At 37.3% G+C, this 17,219-nt stretch overlaps 2 protein-coding genes, 1 non-coding gene and 1 pseudogene across 3 annotated transcripts; 3 read left to right on the top strand and 1 right to left on the bottom strand.

Moving 5' to 3' along the window:
• Nucleotides 1-2,826: 2,826 nt before the first annotated feature.
• Nucleotides 2,827-8,360, top strand: LOC137734017 (beta-amylase 7-like). The gene is made up of 11 exons (XM_068473259.1): nt 2,827-3,182; nt 3,456-4,025; nt 4,346-4,627; nt 5,116-5,193; nt 5,404-5,607; nt 5,913-6,107; nt 6,345-6,509; nt 6,593-6,853; nt 7,158-7,376; nt 7,558-7,777; nt 8,018-8,360. The coding sequence occupies exons 2-11, from the start codon at nt 3,567-3,569 to the stop codon at nt 8,053-8,055; spliced, it is 2,121 nt and encodes a 706-aa protein (XP_068329360.1). The 5' UTR covers nt 2,827-3,182; nt 3,456-3,566; the 3' UTR covers nt 8,056-8,360.
• Nucleotides 8,361-9,115: 755 nt separating this feature from the next.
• LOC137734329 (F-box/kelch-repeat protein SKIP4-like) lies at nt 9,116-9,870 on the top strand (annotated as a pseudogene).
• Nucleotides 9,871-10,134: 264 nt separating this feature from the next.
• Nucleotides 10,135-10,207, top strand: TRNAK-CUU (transfer RNA lysine (anticodon CUU)). Its single transcript has one exon. It is a non-coding gene; the product is annotated as a tRNA-Lys (tRNA).
• Nucleotides 10,208-10,914: 707 nt separating this feature from the next.
• LOC137735278 (uncharacterized) lies at nt 10,915-13,615 on the bottom strand. Its single transcript, XM_068474692.1, has 2 exons — nt 13,341-13,615; nt 10,915-11,308 (listed from the first exon to the last, which is right to left on the bottom strand). Exons 1-2 carry the CDS (start codon nt 13,537-13,539, stop codon nt 11,106-11,108), a joined length of 402 nt encoding a protein of 133 aa, XP_068330793.1. The 5' UTR covers nt 13,540-13,615; the 3' UTR covers nt 10,915-11,105.
• Between the last annotated feature and the right edge of the window lie 3,604 nt (nt 13,616-17,219).

Raw genomic sequence — 17,219 nt, forward strand, 5'->3', positions numbered from 1 at the left:
GTATCATCTTGTTCATATTCAAGGTTTCATACGTAGAAGTTCTCAGAAGCCAATTCACGGAGTGATTAACCTTTTCATTAGAAAAGGAGTTTCTTTCGTTTGGAGTGCCATCTCAATCCTCCATGTTTGGGTGTGGATGATTTCAAAATCTGAATGTGTTCCTTTGCTTATTCTCGGGCATATCTCGCCCTCAAATCCACCGTTATGATGGCAACTAGTTTGGCCAAGTTGGCCTTTTATTTTTGGTTAAACTTTCTTTGTATTGAGGACCACTTGAATATTATCCTAGATGCTCTCTTTGATATTTGTTTCAAGTTTTAATATTGTAATAAACTGCTACCGTTTCATCTAAAAAAATCAAAACAAAGCGTAATACTGAGATGAATCATTGAAGTGGACGTGGATTTTGGGTACTCAACACTCGTAGGAAAGCAGCCCAATAATGAAAACTCTCATATCGGTTGCCATCCAAAATTTTGGAATTTTGTGTTGTCTGAATGATTATTCTTCTTTTATTAAATTTCTAAGGAAAATGAGAATGGTTTGTAAAAGTTTTACAAATGAAATTTCAACTATCTGGAAAGTGATTGTGATTTTCACATTATTTTTCTTTTGTTTTTTTAATATACTCGTGTTTATTTTTGGTCATTTAAATTGAATAAATTCAAGAGAGTAAAAAAATAACAATAAATATAAGCTAAAAAAGGAGAAAAAGAACATGCGAAAATCAGTTTTATTTTCTTATAAAAATCAACAATGGATGCATAATAGGAACAAACAACGGACCTTAGAGCAAATGACCATTTACCACAATGGTAGAAAGATATTGAGTCCTTACTTGAAGATATGTGTTCAAATCATGTTGATTATTAATCTAATATCTAATATAACAAAATCTACCGTTTGACAATTTAAAAAAAAAAAAAAATGACCTTGAAGGGAGACATTCATTAGAAGCCAAAAATTTAGAAAAAGTAGTGAATCAGATTCCTTTTAATAATAATAGGCATTAAGCAATTATGACATTGCATAAAGTAGTGGTTCAGATGGTAGAACTGTAGAAGCAATTGTTGAATTAGTGTAAATATTTCTATATGTATACACACCAATGTACGTAACGATAATCCTTTCAAGTAATAATTTGCAAATTCCTTTCGCGCATTTTTGTAATGATCATGTATTGCATTTTAATCTCTCATATCTAATTTTTTGTGATTTATTTCTTCATCATTATGCCTAAATCATTTTTGAAAGTTCTTCACCCAAATATACCCTACAAGAATTTGTCTCCATTTCATGTTGAAAAGTTGTTGTGGTTTTATCCAGTTAATTAAAACATGTTGAGAGTCTAAATTATGTAACTCTTTTGGATGTTTTAAGAGAAAGTATATGTCACTTGTCTTGCCAAAAAAAAAAAAAAAAAATTAAATTAAAACAACGTCGTCCTGGGCAAAAAAAAAAAAAGATAGCCAAAACGACGTCATTTTTTAGCCAAGTCTTAAGAAAAAAAAAATAAACATTTTATCTTCTTCGCGGCCGTCTTCTTCGTGAAGGTGCCGCTGCTGAAACTTAAGAAAAACCATAAGGCAGTCGCTGCAATGAGCCCAGCCTTCGACTTCGAGGTCCCTAACAAATTTCAGGTAAGTTTTCGGCTACCTCAGCATGCCTTGGGGCGTGCCTCAGCTGCCTAGGCGTGCCCCGACAATCCTAGGCGAGTTTTTCACCAACTCCCACAAAACAAAGGCGGCAAGCCACCTGCCCAATCTCCAAGGCCACATAGGCGCGCCTCGAAGCGACTATTTTAAAATACTGATCAAGAGTGAAATCGAATGTGTTCACTTGTATAAAGCTAGTATAACATACTTTTATTGCTGGTTTTACGCAATTATCATGGGAAAATTAATGACAATCTGATTTTGTATCTTATAGGCAACATATGGAAATTATTGGCTATAATGGAATCCTAGGTTCTTTGTTTCTTGTTCTACTAGCAACTGCAAGGTATAAGGCACTGATAGAAAGCAAAAAGAGAATGGATTAACAAAGACTTAGAAACCAATGTGAACATGTGTTTGCCTAAGTTTGTAAACAGAAATAAGATATAAATGAAAGTAGAAATTGGGTGTAATCACTTCATGATTGAGTCAAGACTACAAACATTCATAAAAAAGATTTTTGGGCTGAAAAGCAGATTTACATTGCAGAAAATGAAACATAAATAAACTTCGAAATGTAAAAAAACAAGAAAAAGTCAAGAAAGATTCATAATGATAATCATTCTAGCATATCATAATCTACAACTAATAATCCATCCTAAAAATGTCATATAACGAAGGATAAATGCTAATAATCCTAAAACTTAATGTTCAACGGCTTATTATGTGATTATATCTTCCATTTTAGAACGTCATATCAATTGATAAACATAATTGTTATCAGCATTTGAAAATATTCATTTTTCTCTCTTTTCTAAATTATTTTCAAAAGTAACCATCGTCCATCCTTAAACATCATAATCATCTAATAATATCATGATCAACAGATAACAATCATTCACGTAAACAGCTCAGAGTCATTACCATTCACTTTGACAACGGTCCTGCAAGTTGCAACTTCACGTGATTCCTCTTCCACACATCAGGACAGGACACACCCAAATCTCGTGTCCTTGACGTCCCCACAGCCCACGCTCTCGGCACGTGCGACACGTGTCACGCCTCACGCCCAAACCGTGAAACGCACCCGTTCTCCGCATGCTTACACCCACGCACGCCTCGTTCGTGCCAGAAAATCCCCCAAACACGCTCGCACCTCGCACGCGTGAGAATCCCCTGAGCGCCCCCATCCTCGCATGCTCGCACGCTTCCCCCTTCCCAACCCTCTCCCGCCCGACCCGACCCGCCCATCTCTGACCCCCTCCGCCTTCCTCTTCGGAGCCCTGGCCTACTCCTCGTGAGACGACGCCGTACTATACATTTCCGGTCGCCGGAAAATTCGAGCACGGAACCCGGTGAAGCAGCTAGGGCTTCTGAAAGGCGGAAGAGAAGATGGATCGGGTAGAAAAGTTGGATTGGGGGCTCTGAGTGAAGACGAGGAGGTCGAATTCGAGGAGGAAATGGAGAATTCCGGCCAATGTGGAGTCAATTTTGCTATAATTCGGTCGTCCCAGCTGGTTTTAGAAGGTAACTCAGTTCACAATTTGGAAAAGTTTTGCTTTTTGGTCATATTTTGATTCTGAGAAAGTTTTTTATGAGAAAATTTAAAAGCTTTCTTGTTTGTGACTTGTGTGGAAAGTAATAGAGAATAAGCGCCTTGTTTGGCGGCTGAGAAAATTTGAGTCAACTGATTAGAGCCAAATAGGTGTAAACAAGTCAATTTAGTAGGTTCTGTGCCTCTGTAATTTTAAAATATAGTTGATTCATTAACGTGAGCTATGGCTAAATCTAATCCTTCAGGTGGTTATGTGGCGAATTAAGCAGTGATGGTTTCCACATTCATGGTAGAAGGATCAAGAATCTAGGATAATCAGGGGGTTTAAAGTGTAGGATAAACGGAATAACGAGATTATGGCATCGGATCTTCAGAAGTTAATCACAAGTGAAGAAGATGATGACGAAGAAATGGAGATGGACGTGAAAGAAGAGGACGATGGCGATGAAGAAGATGATGAAGATGGAGAGAAGCATGTTGATGCCACCCAAATGATGTTGGGCGTTGATGGGGAAATGCCAACAAGAAGTAATAATAATAACCGTTTTCAACAGCACCATCAATTTCAAGAACAAGTGGGGACTCCAGGAGGGGGAGGAGCTAGGAGGTGTAGACCGATAGAAGAGAAGGAGAGAACTAAGTTGAGAGAACGGCAGCGCAGGGCCATCACTGCAAGGATCTTAGCAGGGCTGCGGAGGCATGGAAATTATAATCTTAGAGTTAGGGCTGATATCAATGATGTAATTGCAGCTTTGGCTAGGGAAGCTGGCTGGGTTGTTCTTCCAGATGGAACAACGTTTCCTTCAAAATCTCAGGTACTTCTCTCTCAAGCAAGAAGCTTTTTTCTTTTTTCTTTTTCCCTATTTTGAAGAATTTAGCTTCCTTTTTTTTTATTTTTTTTATTTATGACCATGACTGCATATTATGTTTAAAAATTGATCGTCTTCCTATAAAAGAAAAAAAATTGATCTTCATGTGGTTCATGCATTGGCTGATCTTAGATCATGAGTGCATGTTTGGTTTTGGCTTCCTTAATGAACCTGTGGATGACATTTAATGCATCTTATTATGATTCTCATTTCTAACAAATTTCAGAAAAACCCCAAATGGGAATCTTTCTATTGAACTTTTACAGGGTGCAAGGTTGGCTGGTGTCAATTCTGCGCCAGTGACATCATCCTCCCAAATGGTATCCCCACATACTCCTGCTTCCCTTAAAGGAGGTACTTCTAGCTATCAGAGCCCTGGGGAGCTTAATGCTTGTAACACCAAAGGTGTTTATTTGCCCAGTTTATCACCTTATGATCTCCCCTCAAGTGCTCGGTCCCAAAGTTCATCCCTTGTGGGGGAAGGAGCATGTCAAACAGAGAGTCATCCTCTTATAGGTGGCTCCATGGATAATATTGGTGACAAACAGGTACTATAATGAGAAATCCTACAGTCTATGACTCTATGCCTACCAAAATATAAAAAATAAAAAATTATTTTACCCCATAACATCATGCTTTGTGCATTCTGTCATGGCATCATGTGTGACGTATTTGTTGAGACTTCAACTGTGGTATGGGTTTCTGGATATATCTCTTGGTATGCAGTTGTTGAATTCTCTTATATGGTCATTATTTGTACCATCTTGGTTAATTTTGTTATCACATATCATCAGGCGTTAAATAGCATAAATAACAGTAGCCTATGTTAGCAAATGTATGGAGGCATGACTCTGCATTATACTGTCTTCGTTTATGCTTATAACTGCATTGCAATTTACTAGGACCCCATAAGTGGTGAAATTCTATTTCTCATATAGTTCATTTAATTTCTATTAATGTATACTTGAGATAAGTTATAGCTTCCTAAGTTGGGCAGTGTCACATTCTTCAATGCACATTAATTATTTTTTTGTAGATTGTTGACATACCCCTGAAGTTACAAGAACGTGATTTCTCCAGCACCGCTAACATTCCAGTTTATATAATGCTACCAGTGAGTTCTGTAACTTTCCTAATATTCTTTTACTATACAAGTTAAATTGTTGGTTTTCTGCTTTTCAATAGGTTTGCTTTTTCTACTTTGTATCCTGCGTTAGAGGTTGCCATGTCAAGGAGTTCGAGTTTTGCTTGACAGACACCGGTTGTTTTTAAGCTTAGTCTCTAATCTATATGCTCTTTATCATGTCTTTTATTTTGGTGGCAGCTAGGTGTCATTAATATGAAGTGTGAGCTGGTTGATCCAGATGGTCTATTAAAGCAGCTAAGGGTTTTGAAATCAGTGAATGTAGATGGGGTTATGGTTGATTGCTGGTGGGGAATAGTAGAAGGACATGCTCCACAGGAGTATAACTGGAATGGATACAGGAGGCTCTTTCAGATGGTGCGCGAGCTTAAGCTGAAGCTACAGGTCTGTTTTATATGAATACGCTTTTTCACTTGCAGAAGCTTTAACAACACAAGTGGTTAATTGTTTTGCCATCTTTGTGGTCATTCTTATCCTATTCCTTTCCATGGTTTTCCTGTAATGCTTGGCAAAGTTTTGTTTTGTCTTACAATGTGGGAACCAAGTAACTCACTTCCCTTTCATGCTCCGAATTCACTCACTATTAACCATTGCTGAAAAAATCTGGAGATTATAATCATTTGGACATAGTTGCTTTTGTTAGTTCTTCCGAAATTTATTTGGGTCTGATGGGCAACTTCTATGTTAAGGTTGTGATGTCATTTCATGAATGTGGAGGCAATGTTGGTGATGATGTGTGTATTCCACTGCCTCATTGGGTGGCTGAAATTGGTAGAAGCAACCCTGACATATTTTTCACCGATAGAGAGGGAAGACGTAATCCTGAATGCCTTTCATGGGGAATTGACAAGGAACGAGTTCTAAGAGGCCGGACGGCTGTTGAGGTATTACAGTAACATATGATGAATGAGACCTTAGTCTTTCTGCTTGCAATAAAAATGGGTAGTGACTGTATTCTTTGTATGTCAAACCATTTACACCTATTGATCTAAAAACTTTTTTTTGTGTGGAGAATTTCAATTAATGGCCTGTACAGATGGCAGTTATTCTATAATATTCTACCATTTTTGAATGGTAGTCCTATATACTCAGTGTCAAAATGCTAATTTTTGCTGATATAGGTATACTTTGACTGCATGAGAAGCTTCCGTGTAGAGTTTGACGAGTACTTCAAAGATGGTAATATCTCCATGATTCAAATTGGACTAGGTCCGTGTGGGGAATTGCGATACCCATCTTGTCCTGTAAAGCATGGTTGGCGATATCCCGGTATCGGTGAATTTCAGGTAACTTGTTGAATAATGTTATATCTGTTTACAAGTGAATGGGTCTGTCTATTTCCTCAGCCTGAGCATTTAAAAAATTGCAGTGTTACGATCAGTATTTGCTGAAAAGTTTAAGGAAGGCAGCAGAAACAAAGGGACACTCCTTCTGGGGTAGAGGTCCGGATAATGCAGGTTCTTATAATTCCCGGCCAAATGAAACCGGTTTCTTTTCCGAAGGCGGTGATTATGATGGCTACTATGGCAGGTTCTTCCTTAACTGGTACTCTCGAGTTTTAGTTGATCATGGTGATCGGGTGCTTTCTCTAGCAAGGTTAGCTTTCGACGGAACCTGCATTGCTGCAAAGGTGAGTCAGCTTCCATCATTTTGAACATAAATGAAAGATGAATGTTTTAGATCTGATATTTGAAAGAAGATTAAAAGCATAGAAAAAATAATTAGGAACTTACCTTGCAAATGTGGCCAAAGCATTGAAATAATACCGAAGACAAAATTATCCATGTTGGATTCTAAGTTTCAAGTTTTAATCTAGAATGAAGACTGTTATGCATGCCTAATATTGTTGAGTGTTGAAAGTTTTGCAACCTTAGAAGTAATTTGGCTAGTTATGGATTGATCAGTCAGTTTGCTATATTTTAATTGTTAAGCAGCTATCAGGTCTTCACTGGTGGTACAAGACAGCTAGTCATGCAGCTGAATTGACTGCGGGCATCTATAATTCATGCAATCGTGATGGTTATGCTCCAATCATGACGATGCTAAAGAAGCATGAAGCTACTGTAAAATTAGCGTGTACTGAATTGCACGTGTTAGACCAGCATGAAGAATTCCAAGAGGCACTGGGAGATTCTGAGGGTTTATTTTGGCAAGTAAGCATCAAATTTATCTGAAAAGTCATGGAGTGCCAAGCTTCAGCACTTTTCTTGATTAGAATCTGTCTGTTTTGGGAACTACTGGGATTTGTTGTGAAAGATATACCCTAAATTGAACAATATATGCATGTTCGCGGTGGAAGTCTTTGGCAATTAATACTATAATCTACCATTTCAGGTGCTGAATGCTGCGTGGGATGTTTGCTTACCAGTTTCTAGTGAGAACACTCTTGCTTGTCATGATCGTATCAGCTACAACAAGATATTGGATAATTCCAAGCCCTTGACTGATCCAGATGGAAGGCATTTGTCATCTTTTACCTACCTTAGGCTCAGTCCACTCCTAATGGAAAGACAAAACTTCATGGAATTTGAGCGATTTGTTAGGAGAATGCACGGTAAGGCGCCTTTAGTTTTATTACATCTGATCAGTGCATTATTCTTGATTTTGTTTGATGCATTCTTGATCTAGTACTAGAATATTGGAACGTAAAATAACGATATATGCTCGTATAAAAGCTACTCCATATTGGAGAACATAAAAGAAAAAATGAAAAAGAATCAGAGCCAGTTTACATAGCTGTCGCTGTCGATTTTCTGAAGACGGTTATGAGTTGTAACTTTGAATTTCACTGCAGGGGAAGCTGTTGTTGATCACCAAGTATATAGCAAGTAGAACGAAGTCTTGCCAGATAGTGTTTTATTTATCCTCTTGAAGGGAGAGGTTTGTTCGGTTAGTGTATTTTCTTCTTTTCTTAGAGAAAAAGAGGAAAATTTTCATAGCCCCAAAAATTGTTGTGCTCATTAATTTCCAGATGCGGGTATTAGTATTAGTATTAGTCAGTTACCTATACCAGTCGATATGACAGTGGCTAACGACGAGATTCAACTATTTTGTAATCGAACAGCGATCATGATTGATATGTAAAAGTAATTTAAATGTAAAATCCTTGTAGCTTTTAGAAAACATTGCTTGCGGAAGTACTTTCCTCCAAATTGCAGTTGCTTAACGTGTTCTTTTACCGCCATAAGCAGCTACTGACCGCGGGCCACCCAACGGAGAATGCTTGACAAGAATCAAAGAATTCCCAAAAGGAGCCACTCAGTATTATGCTTAGACGCACTTCACACTCCTCTTATTGTAAAATATATCGGTGCACTTAAAATAAAAAAAAGAATTCCCCAAAGGATTGTTCATGGAACTGCGATCGACATTCTTCAGACCATATTTCCTACTCGCCAAAGTTTTACTTCTTGGACACCATGTCACCGGACTCATCTACATCGAAAAGCCGCCCTGCGAAGTCATCCCATCTTTCCCTCCTTTCCTTTAATGATGTATTACAAGGAGTCCATACGCTCGATCTTCCAGAGTTCTGAAAGCCCTGCCTTGTGCTCCTCGCTGTGATTGTGGACGAGGGACTCTTTTCGTTTCCAACCTCTGCTTCGCCGGAACTTCCATAATTCTTTCTCAACCATTACCTGATCTCAAGGTAAAAATACAGGTACAATCTGAATTCTATCAGTACATAGCAATGAATTATCAAATGCAAGAAGTTCGACAAAAAACGTACTATGTTTTACCAGATAAAGTGATTTGAACAAGTTATCCAAAGCGGCAGTTGTCCAAGGTAAGAAATCATCCTGGTTCATTATAACAACCACAGTAGAATCTCATAATCTTACCTGAAGTGCAACAGAAAACTTACTATGTTCATGGGCTTCCGCCTCGCATCATGAAGAGAAAGGGAATGGGTTTTGAAGTTCCGGGAAAGAAAGTTTACTTGTTGGGTGGTTGCGGTTGGTGTGAAGATGCTACTGATGAGGTCTACAGTTATAATGCTTCCCTGAACGCTTGGGGTGAAGCTTCTCCCTTGTCCACTGCTAGGTATTTGCACGGGTGAAGCTCGAATTCAGGTTCAAACTTCATATATATTTCACCTGCTCGAACTTTCTGAGCATATTGATTGCTCATTTGTTTGTTATGGTGAATCTTAAGGAGCTTTGGTTCATTTAATTTGCGCATGCAGGTGCTATTTTTCTTGTGAAATATTTGATGACAAACATTGTTCCTGAAATTGAGGATTCTGTGGTCATGGACGGGAAGGTTTACGCTCGTTGTGGCACTGGTGCTGTAACTACTCATGTGCACGCTGTCGTTTATGAACCGTCAATGGGACATGGCAGTACGCAGAATATGACATGGTTTCGGGCTGGCGAGGTCCAGCGGTTGTCATAGGCGGAACCCTCTGTGTTGGATCAGAGTTGAGGAACCAGGCTGATGATGTGGGAGAAGGAGAGGGAGTGGATCCCTGTCGGGTTGCTGCCATCACGGCTTACTAGACCGCCCTGTCAGCTCGTAGCTATTGGGAAGAAATGTTATGTTGTGGGAAAGGGGATTGGCAGAGTGATGTTTGATGTGAGAAAGGGGCTTGTCAATTCAGTACCTGAACTGAGTTCAGATGACAATGTAATTGGCTGCAAATGTTGATCGATTTGAAATTCTTGTATCCGAAGGCATATTCGGAAACTACCATTCTTGTATTCAAATACATGCTTTGATGTATTTGGACGTCTCATAAAGATGAATTTAATTCAATTATTTTTTAAGGTCTTTTGGATTGTAATTCTTAAATTTGAAGCTGTGAATTTGTGTCAACACTATGCTTTTACAGCTTCCACCACCGGGAATTTAGCAAGTACTGGAACTCGATATCACAAGCCATAATGTTTGTATAAGCGGAGTTGTCAAGCTGCCCGTCTAGCTCAGTTGGTAGAGCGCAAGGCTCTTAACCTTGTGGTCGTGGGTTCGAGCCCCACGGTGGGCGTTGTCTTTTATTTTTAACTTTTTTTAATCGCCTAAGTTTTTTAATCTCATTTTTTATTACCTAATTGGCTTTTATTTTTTTATTTTCATTTTCATTTTAATTTGATATTATCCACACTAACGGGTGAAAAAGTGAGCTAAACCTTACAATGGACTTGCCATAATAATTAGGTCCGAATTTGTCTTTGACGAGAACTAAACCTAAGACATCTAACTTATAAATAAAATAAAATACCACTAGACCCAAGTCTCAACTAAAAGACATTAATCTCTCAATTTTTTGTGTGACAAATTTATTCGACTATGAGTAGCAACAAAACAACATTAATCTCTCAATTTTGTGTGTGACACTACTTTATTCAGTTATGAACAGGGCCTCGTTGGTTACACCTTGATAAAGGTAATGCCTAATTGTTGTATGTATTAAAAAAGCGTCAAGGATGAGATCAGTTTTGTGTGCCTTAATAACATTACTCCTCGATAACAAGTACCGAAAAACCCTGTTCATCATTCTTGAAGGCAACAGCCCCAACCCTAGAAGAGAATTCTTCTTGAATTTGAACAATGAAATTCCAGTGTATTTAAGCTGGGCAGATAACCTTTAAACCCTGATTCCAGCATGCATCCCTGATCATGACCTCAAAACGTAGTATGTGCATTATGCAGTTAATCAGTCAACTGTAAAGGTCAGGATATCTGAAAGAGGAGCTTTCTGGTAAATTAGCAACATATTAAGGTATAACTTCGAATTCAAAGCACGCTTTCTTTGGTAATTACATTCACGCTAAACATCGTCTTGCTTGATTGTACCAATCAAATATGACCAAATTCAAAACATCTGTGCCATTCTACATCAATCAACAGCAGATATAGAAGCCACTAAAGGGTTGCAATCTCGGTCAACTAGTCCCTTTGTTCTGAGACGTTCGGTTTTGAGGATCTAATTTGTCAATCTTAAAGAAACATTCTTCCGCCCTCTTCAAAACAATATGCAAGGCAGCGACATTGCTGGGAACTTTATCTTTGTGCAGTCGCATCTTCTCGAAAGTCTGATCTCCATCAGCCAGTAATCCCGCCTTCTTAGAAGCAACTTGCCCTGCATCTGAAAAATATACACATAATTAGAACTGGAAATTTGTCCTTGAGAAAACGAAACTCCATGCTACTTCACTTTTTCTTATTTTTGGGGGATAAAACAGCACCGAAAACAAACAGCATTTAGGAATTCTCAATTCAAGGTGATATTGGAAAGCAAGAAGAAAGGTTCCGATGACAGATGCAAGAAATCCTACACCACGTTCACATAAAGCACCAATCTTCCCGGACAAGGCAATATAACAACTTCTTAGACATGTTTGTTTTGAAACTTTAATCTAGCAGCACCAACAGTGAAGGGAGAGAAAACCTAGTTGAAACAACAACCTATTCGCTTCCATATCATTTTCCACCCACTGTAATCTTTGACTCAACATTGCTACCATCTCTAAAAAAAAGTTCACTGCGACCTGTGTCAACACGTGATCACTTTTTCTATCAACATAGCCGTATGTTCAACTACATAACCAGAGACATCATCTACACCTGAGTGCTTCACTGGCAAATTACTAATCTATTTACAAGTTCCGGCCTTCTCATTATTGCTCTAACTTATTCAATTTGCAAAAGCTGATCTAAGAGTCTTTCTTTTATTACTAATAAACTATTTCTACTGACCAATCTATGTAAGATAGATAAATGGTAAAATTGTTTACTCTATTCATTCTAACTCTAATCTATTATCGTCTTTTGTAATTTGTTCTGAGTTTCTTCAATACTATCTATTCTATTTTGTAACTGATTTATTTGATTCTCAACTCTTTTTAACAAATCTCTCGTATGAACTTCTATCTCTTTAGGTTTGTCTTGTAAAATCAGACGCATATAATTATCCAATTCTGGAGTATTGGATAGAAGAGCAATACGAAGATGAAATATTAGAAGAATAGAGGTACTAGTTCTTTAGCTTGTTCCGCAAAAAGCTCAAGAATGGAAGTATGTTCCCCAAAGCAACACCCTTGAAGAAACATTCAGCAAAAGCTGCTGAATACAAAGTTGGTAATGGCTGCGCCCACTTCTGGTAAACTCCACTTCTCTCTCTCAATATCTACTCAGCTTACTTTTTCTTACTTTTCTGATGAAGTTTTTCTGTGCTAATTGGTGAATTCAAAATTAATTTCTGTGAATTCTACTTCAGCTTCTATAATCTCTTCTAGCTGCCTATATTCTTCAATTTTTATTTCTGGCAAGCATAATTCTGTGTTTTCTAAATCTGTGTGTTCTGGGTGTTAAGTAATGCTGTATCAAATGAAAGAGTTCCTTCTATTTGAATACCCTAGACTTTTGGAACTAAATCTATATAAAAACGGAGAATGGTTTAGTGAAAGTAAACTATATAATCACTATCAAGAACAAATTATACAAGTAGTAGACACGCCACCAATCTTGCCTTTAATAACATGTACCCATCAGTATTTATATGCAACATAGATAGCAACATTCAATTACTCCATTCGTCACTGAGAACAACACAAGAGAGAGGAATTGTATCCCTCAACTAAGCATTTCCACAACCGGGACACACAACATCAATATCAGCAATTTCTGGTGTGTGAGTGCCGATATGCTAGTATGATCACTAGCATAAAAAATAAAAATAAAAAGATGGATTGCCTCACACTGCGTCAATGCAATTACTCCAATCCATATAATTATTGTCCCAGAAACACAACAATCCATCCAAATCTCTTTGCAGCCACCAAAATTGGGAATTAACGTAAAACTCCCAAAAGGGGCTCTTTCCACTACCAAGCTTCTATGTTTTGTGCAAACCAAAATAATATGAAACTAAATACACTACAAATTATAATGTCATTTAAAAAAAAAGACCCAATTTTGATTCTGAAATTTCTAAGAACCCCAAATAAATCATCTCTAAAAAGACCCAACTTTTCATTTTCTATTCAAACCTAGAATTTTCTCAGCTACCAAACAAACCTTAGAAAGTTGCAAACGATATCAATCTGAGCACACGGCAATCATTATAAAATAATTCAGTAAAATATGAAAAACCCAGCAACCACTTAAAAGAAACGTACCTAAACTCGAAGCTCCGGACGTCCCAGGACCCGACCTATCCGAAATAGCGGGCCGGTGAGCAGCGAGAATGGAGGCGAAGGTATTCTTGAGCTGGTCTGGTAAAATGGCTCTGTACTCGAGAATCTTCTTCGCCATTTCCTGCACTTGGCGCTCCAGCTCCTCATCTTCCAGATCGGATCCGCTTAAATTCAGCGCCATTCCTCCAAATGCACTAATGCAGGGGGGTGAGAGTGAGAGCGTGAAATCAGGTTGAGGTTTCGTTTTGGAGGGTAATTTTGTACTATCTCAAGGTCAGGGCTTTTTCGAAATTTGAAATGCTTATTCCCGTATGCCTACTCTTTTTGCCATCGGGTTTTTTCAATTCCGTTGATAAGGATTAAGGTGAGATTTTTTAAATGTGTTTATTAGATGGATAGTATGTCATATGTTATTATATGAGTGTAAGGAAATTGTTTTTGACTTCAATATCAAAGTTATTCCTGTGTTATAGTCATATGTCAATTTAGTTTTTGTGTTTTCAATTCGACTAATTTAGTCATCGTATTTGTCTCTGTTAGCCAAATAAGAATATTTTCATTCAATCTCTTTTAAAAAATTCATAAGAAAATTCATATGAGAAATAATTACCCCTTCTCCTAACTAAAAAATGAAAATCAATGAGATATAACGTATATAAGAAATAAAACTTCCAATCTGAAAAATGATTAAGATTGTGACATAGAAAAAATAGGGGGTAATGTTAAGGAGGAGATCAGAGAGTTGAGACTTGAGACTTGAGAGGAAAACAAATTTTCTTTTAATTTTTTAATTTTATTTCATTTTAAATATTTTAAATCAAATAAATTATCATTTATAATAATTTTAAATTTTGTTTTACATAAATTAGATGGAAACATCCTTAATTGGCTAATAAAGATAAACACAATTACCAAATTAGTCAAATTAAAAACACAGAGACTAAATTGACCCAATAACTAAAACACATTGACCATTTTAACATTCAAGCCATTATTTTTTAAGTGTTTCTCTACTTTATATAATAACATATGACAGTATCCATGTGACATACTGAAAAATCTCTCGTTGGAAAGTCAAACAATTTTTTTTTCATTTCTATTTTTAAAGGCTTATTAATTGATTTTCCTCCTCGACTGCTATTTAGTCTTACTTTATTGGCCCGTAAAACTATAATTTTTGTCTCATATAGCCTCAGTTCACCTTATTTTCGTCTATTCCGTCAAATATAAGCTAACTTAAAAGGTAGTATAGACATTTTATTTTTGACACAACTCTTTACCTCCAAAATGTCTGCTTAAACAATCACAATTTCTTTTTTGATAACTCTAATTTAAACCCCCATTTATCTATCTTGCGGATTGATGCGGAACTATAGTTGCAACCATTGAATTCATTGACTGGCTTGACTTAGATTTTGAAACACAACCCATTATATTACTTTGAAACACAACCCTTTATTTGTTTTTGCCAACGGCTACAGTTACAGCTCCACACCAATTAGCAAGAGAGACAAGCACTTACATCAGAATTATTGAAAATGGAATTTAGATTGTTTTAACAGGCAAGTTGGAGGTAAAGACTTGTGTCAAAAATAAAATGTTCACCCTACCCTTTTAATTTAATGTTTGATGCAATGAACAAAAATGGGGTGAAAGAAGACGAAAATGTCCATCTCATGGAGCAAAATGAGACATAACCAGTTTTAAAAGGTAAAGTGAGACTAAATGACAGTTTAAGGAGGCAAATCAATTAATAAGCCTTTTTTAAGTGGTTATTTAGCATTCTAAAAATACAACCATTAATTTACGGTAGTGCTCTCTGCACACCTATTGTTATTTCTCACAGATGCCTCTTAATTTTCAGATATCAGATCAAATGAATTGAAAATGATCAATGTCAAAAAAAAATTAACAAGTGTGCGTGGGAAATAAAAATGGGTGTGTATGTAACATTATCCCTAATTTACACTAAGGGTAAAATATTTGGGCTAAGTTATAGTGAACATGTCATGATAATTTGGTATCAGACTTATCATCTATGAGAATCAAACCCTTTTTTTTTTTTTTTTTTTTTTTGGTAAAATCTCAAAGTCAATCCCACTCTAGCATTGTTATCATGGGAAGTGACAAACAATGAGGCAGCTTTATTAAAAAAAAAGAAATTAAAATCAGTTAAGGAGGACACAAAGCCTAACTCTAACCATAAATAGTAGCCATAATAAACTAACCCTTCGACAACCAATACAAGGTATAACAAGGCCAACAAAATATAAGCTATCTAAAGTGGTAGTCTGGAAGCTCTGGATAATCACAATGATGATACAACAATATGAAATTAGGAGAATCCCACCAAACCAGACTAGTATAAGAGAAACCGTGATTTGCAAGGGCATCAATGACTTGGTTACCTTCTTATAAATGTGAGAATACTAAAAATGTTGGAAAATTTAATAATATTATTATTATATTAAATTTATTAATTGAATAGAAATTACAAGTGATGCATCTTGGTGGAAATATGTGTCTGTCCTAATGAAAAATTGCAACTTTTGACTCTTCATGAATGGTTGCATGTTTTCCAAAAAGGTATCTCAAATTCTATAAATAGGGAAGCCCCCTAGCCCCCTATAATCATTAAAAATGTTTTTCATAATCATACATAGAAAGCACTAAATATTAGAGAGTCTCATGGAGTGCATATGAGAAAGTTTTCAACACATAAGTAGTATTCCTCTTTAGGGGTGGCTTCATACATAGAGTGCGCTAAATATTAGAGAGTCTCATTGAGTGCGTATAAGAAAGTTTTCAACACAATAGTGGTATTCCTCTTTAGGGATGGGTTCGGTTCGATTTTTTACCACAACCAGAAATCAAACCGAAATTACTATTCGATTTGGTTTCCTTTCGGATTTTTTTTGTTCAATTTAACTTTGGTTCAGTTTTTTACGGTTCGGTTTTTTTTTATTTTTTTGCAACTTTTTTAGGTTGAATTTCTGTTAGATCCCACATTGCCCAGGGGAGTGATCTTTATATGTATATTCTCATCCCTACATAGCACGAGGCCTTTTGGGAGCTCACTGGCTTTAGGTTTCATTGGAACTCCGAAGTTATCCGAGTAGCGCGCGAGAGCAATCCCATGATGGGTGACCCACTGGAAGTTCTCATGTGAGTTCCCAGAAACAAAACCATGAGGGCGTGGTCGGGGCCCAAAGCGGACAATATCGTGCTACTATGGTGGAGCAGGCCCAGGATATGGTGGACCCTGGGTGGGGATGTGACAATTTGGTATCAGAGTCTAACCCTGGCCGTGGTGTGCCGACAAGGACGTCGGGCCCTTAAGGGGGGTGGATTGTTAGATCCCACATTGCCCAGGTGAATGATCCTTATATGTATATTCCCATCCCTACCTAGCACGAGGCCTTTTGGGAGCTCACTGGCTTCGGGTTCCATCGGAACTCCGAAGTTAAGCGAGTAGCGCGCGAGAGCAATCCCATGATGGGTGACCCACTGGGAACTTCTCGTGTGAGTTCCCAGAAACAAAACCGTGAAGGTGTGGTCGAGGCCCAAAGTGGACAATATCGTGTTGCGGTGATGAAGCGGGCCTGGGATGTGGTGGAACCCGGGCGGGGATGTGACAATTTCAACCAAAATAAATCAATTTGTTTCTAGATACATAGATTGCATAACAAACTCAATAAACTGACCCTATCGTTAAGCAAACAAATTTTCAAATTCAATCATCGAAAAGGTACAAACTCTGGATTTCATCCAAGTTTTAGAATACTAATTTTCATATCATGAAAATCTTTCATAAAGAAGTGTATCTCTATCTAATCAACTAAAACACAAGTCCCATACATT

Source organism: Pyrus communis, chromosome 5 (assembly GCF_963583255.1).
Source record: "Pyrus communis chromosome 5, drPyrComm1.1, whole genome shotgun sequence".
Classification (NCBI taxonomy): domain Eukaryota; kingdom Viridiplantae; phylum Streptophyta; class Magnoliopsida; order Rosales; family Rosaceae; genus Pyrus; species Pyrus communis.

Coding starts and splice junctions, on each gene's coding strand:
- LOC137734017 (XM_068473259.1), top strand. CDS start 3,567: ATGGCATCGGATCTTCAGAAGTTAATCACAAGTGAAGAAGATGATGAC. Junction 6,510..6,592: donor CCGGTATCGGTGAATTTCAG/GTAACTTGTTGA, acceptor AAAAAATTGCAG/TGTTACGATCAGTATTTGCT. Junction 7,377..7,557: donor CTGAGGGTTTATTTTGGCAA/GTAAGCATCAAA, acceptor CTACCATTTCAG/GTGCTGAATGCTGCGTGGGA.
- LOC137735278 (XM_068474692.1), bottom strand. CDS start 13,539: ATGGCGCTGAATTTAAGCGGATCCGATCTGGAAGATGAGGAGCTGGAG. Junction 11,309..13,340: donor GTCCGGAGCTTCGAGTTTAG/GTACGTTTCTTT, acceptor TATATTTTTCAG/ATGCAGGGCAAGTTGCTTCT.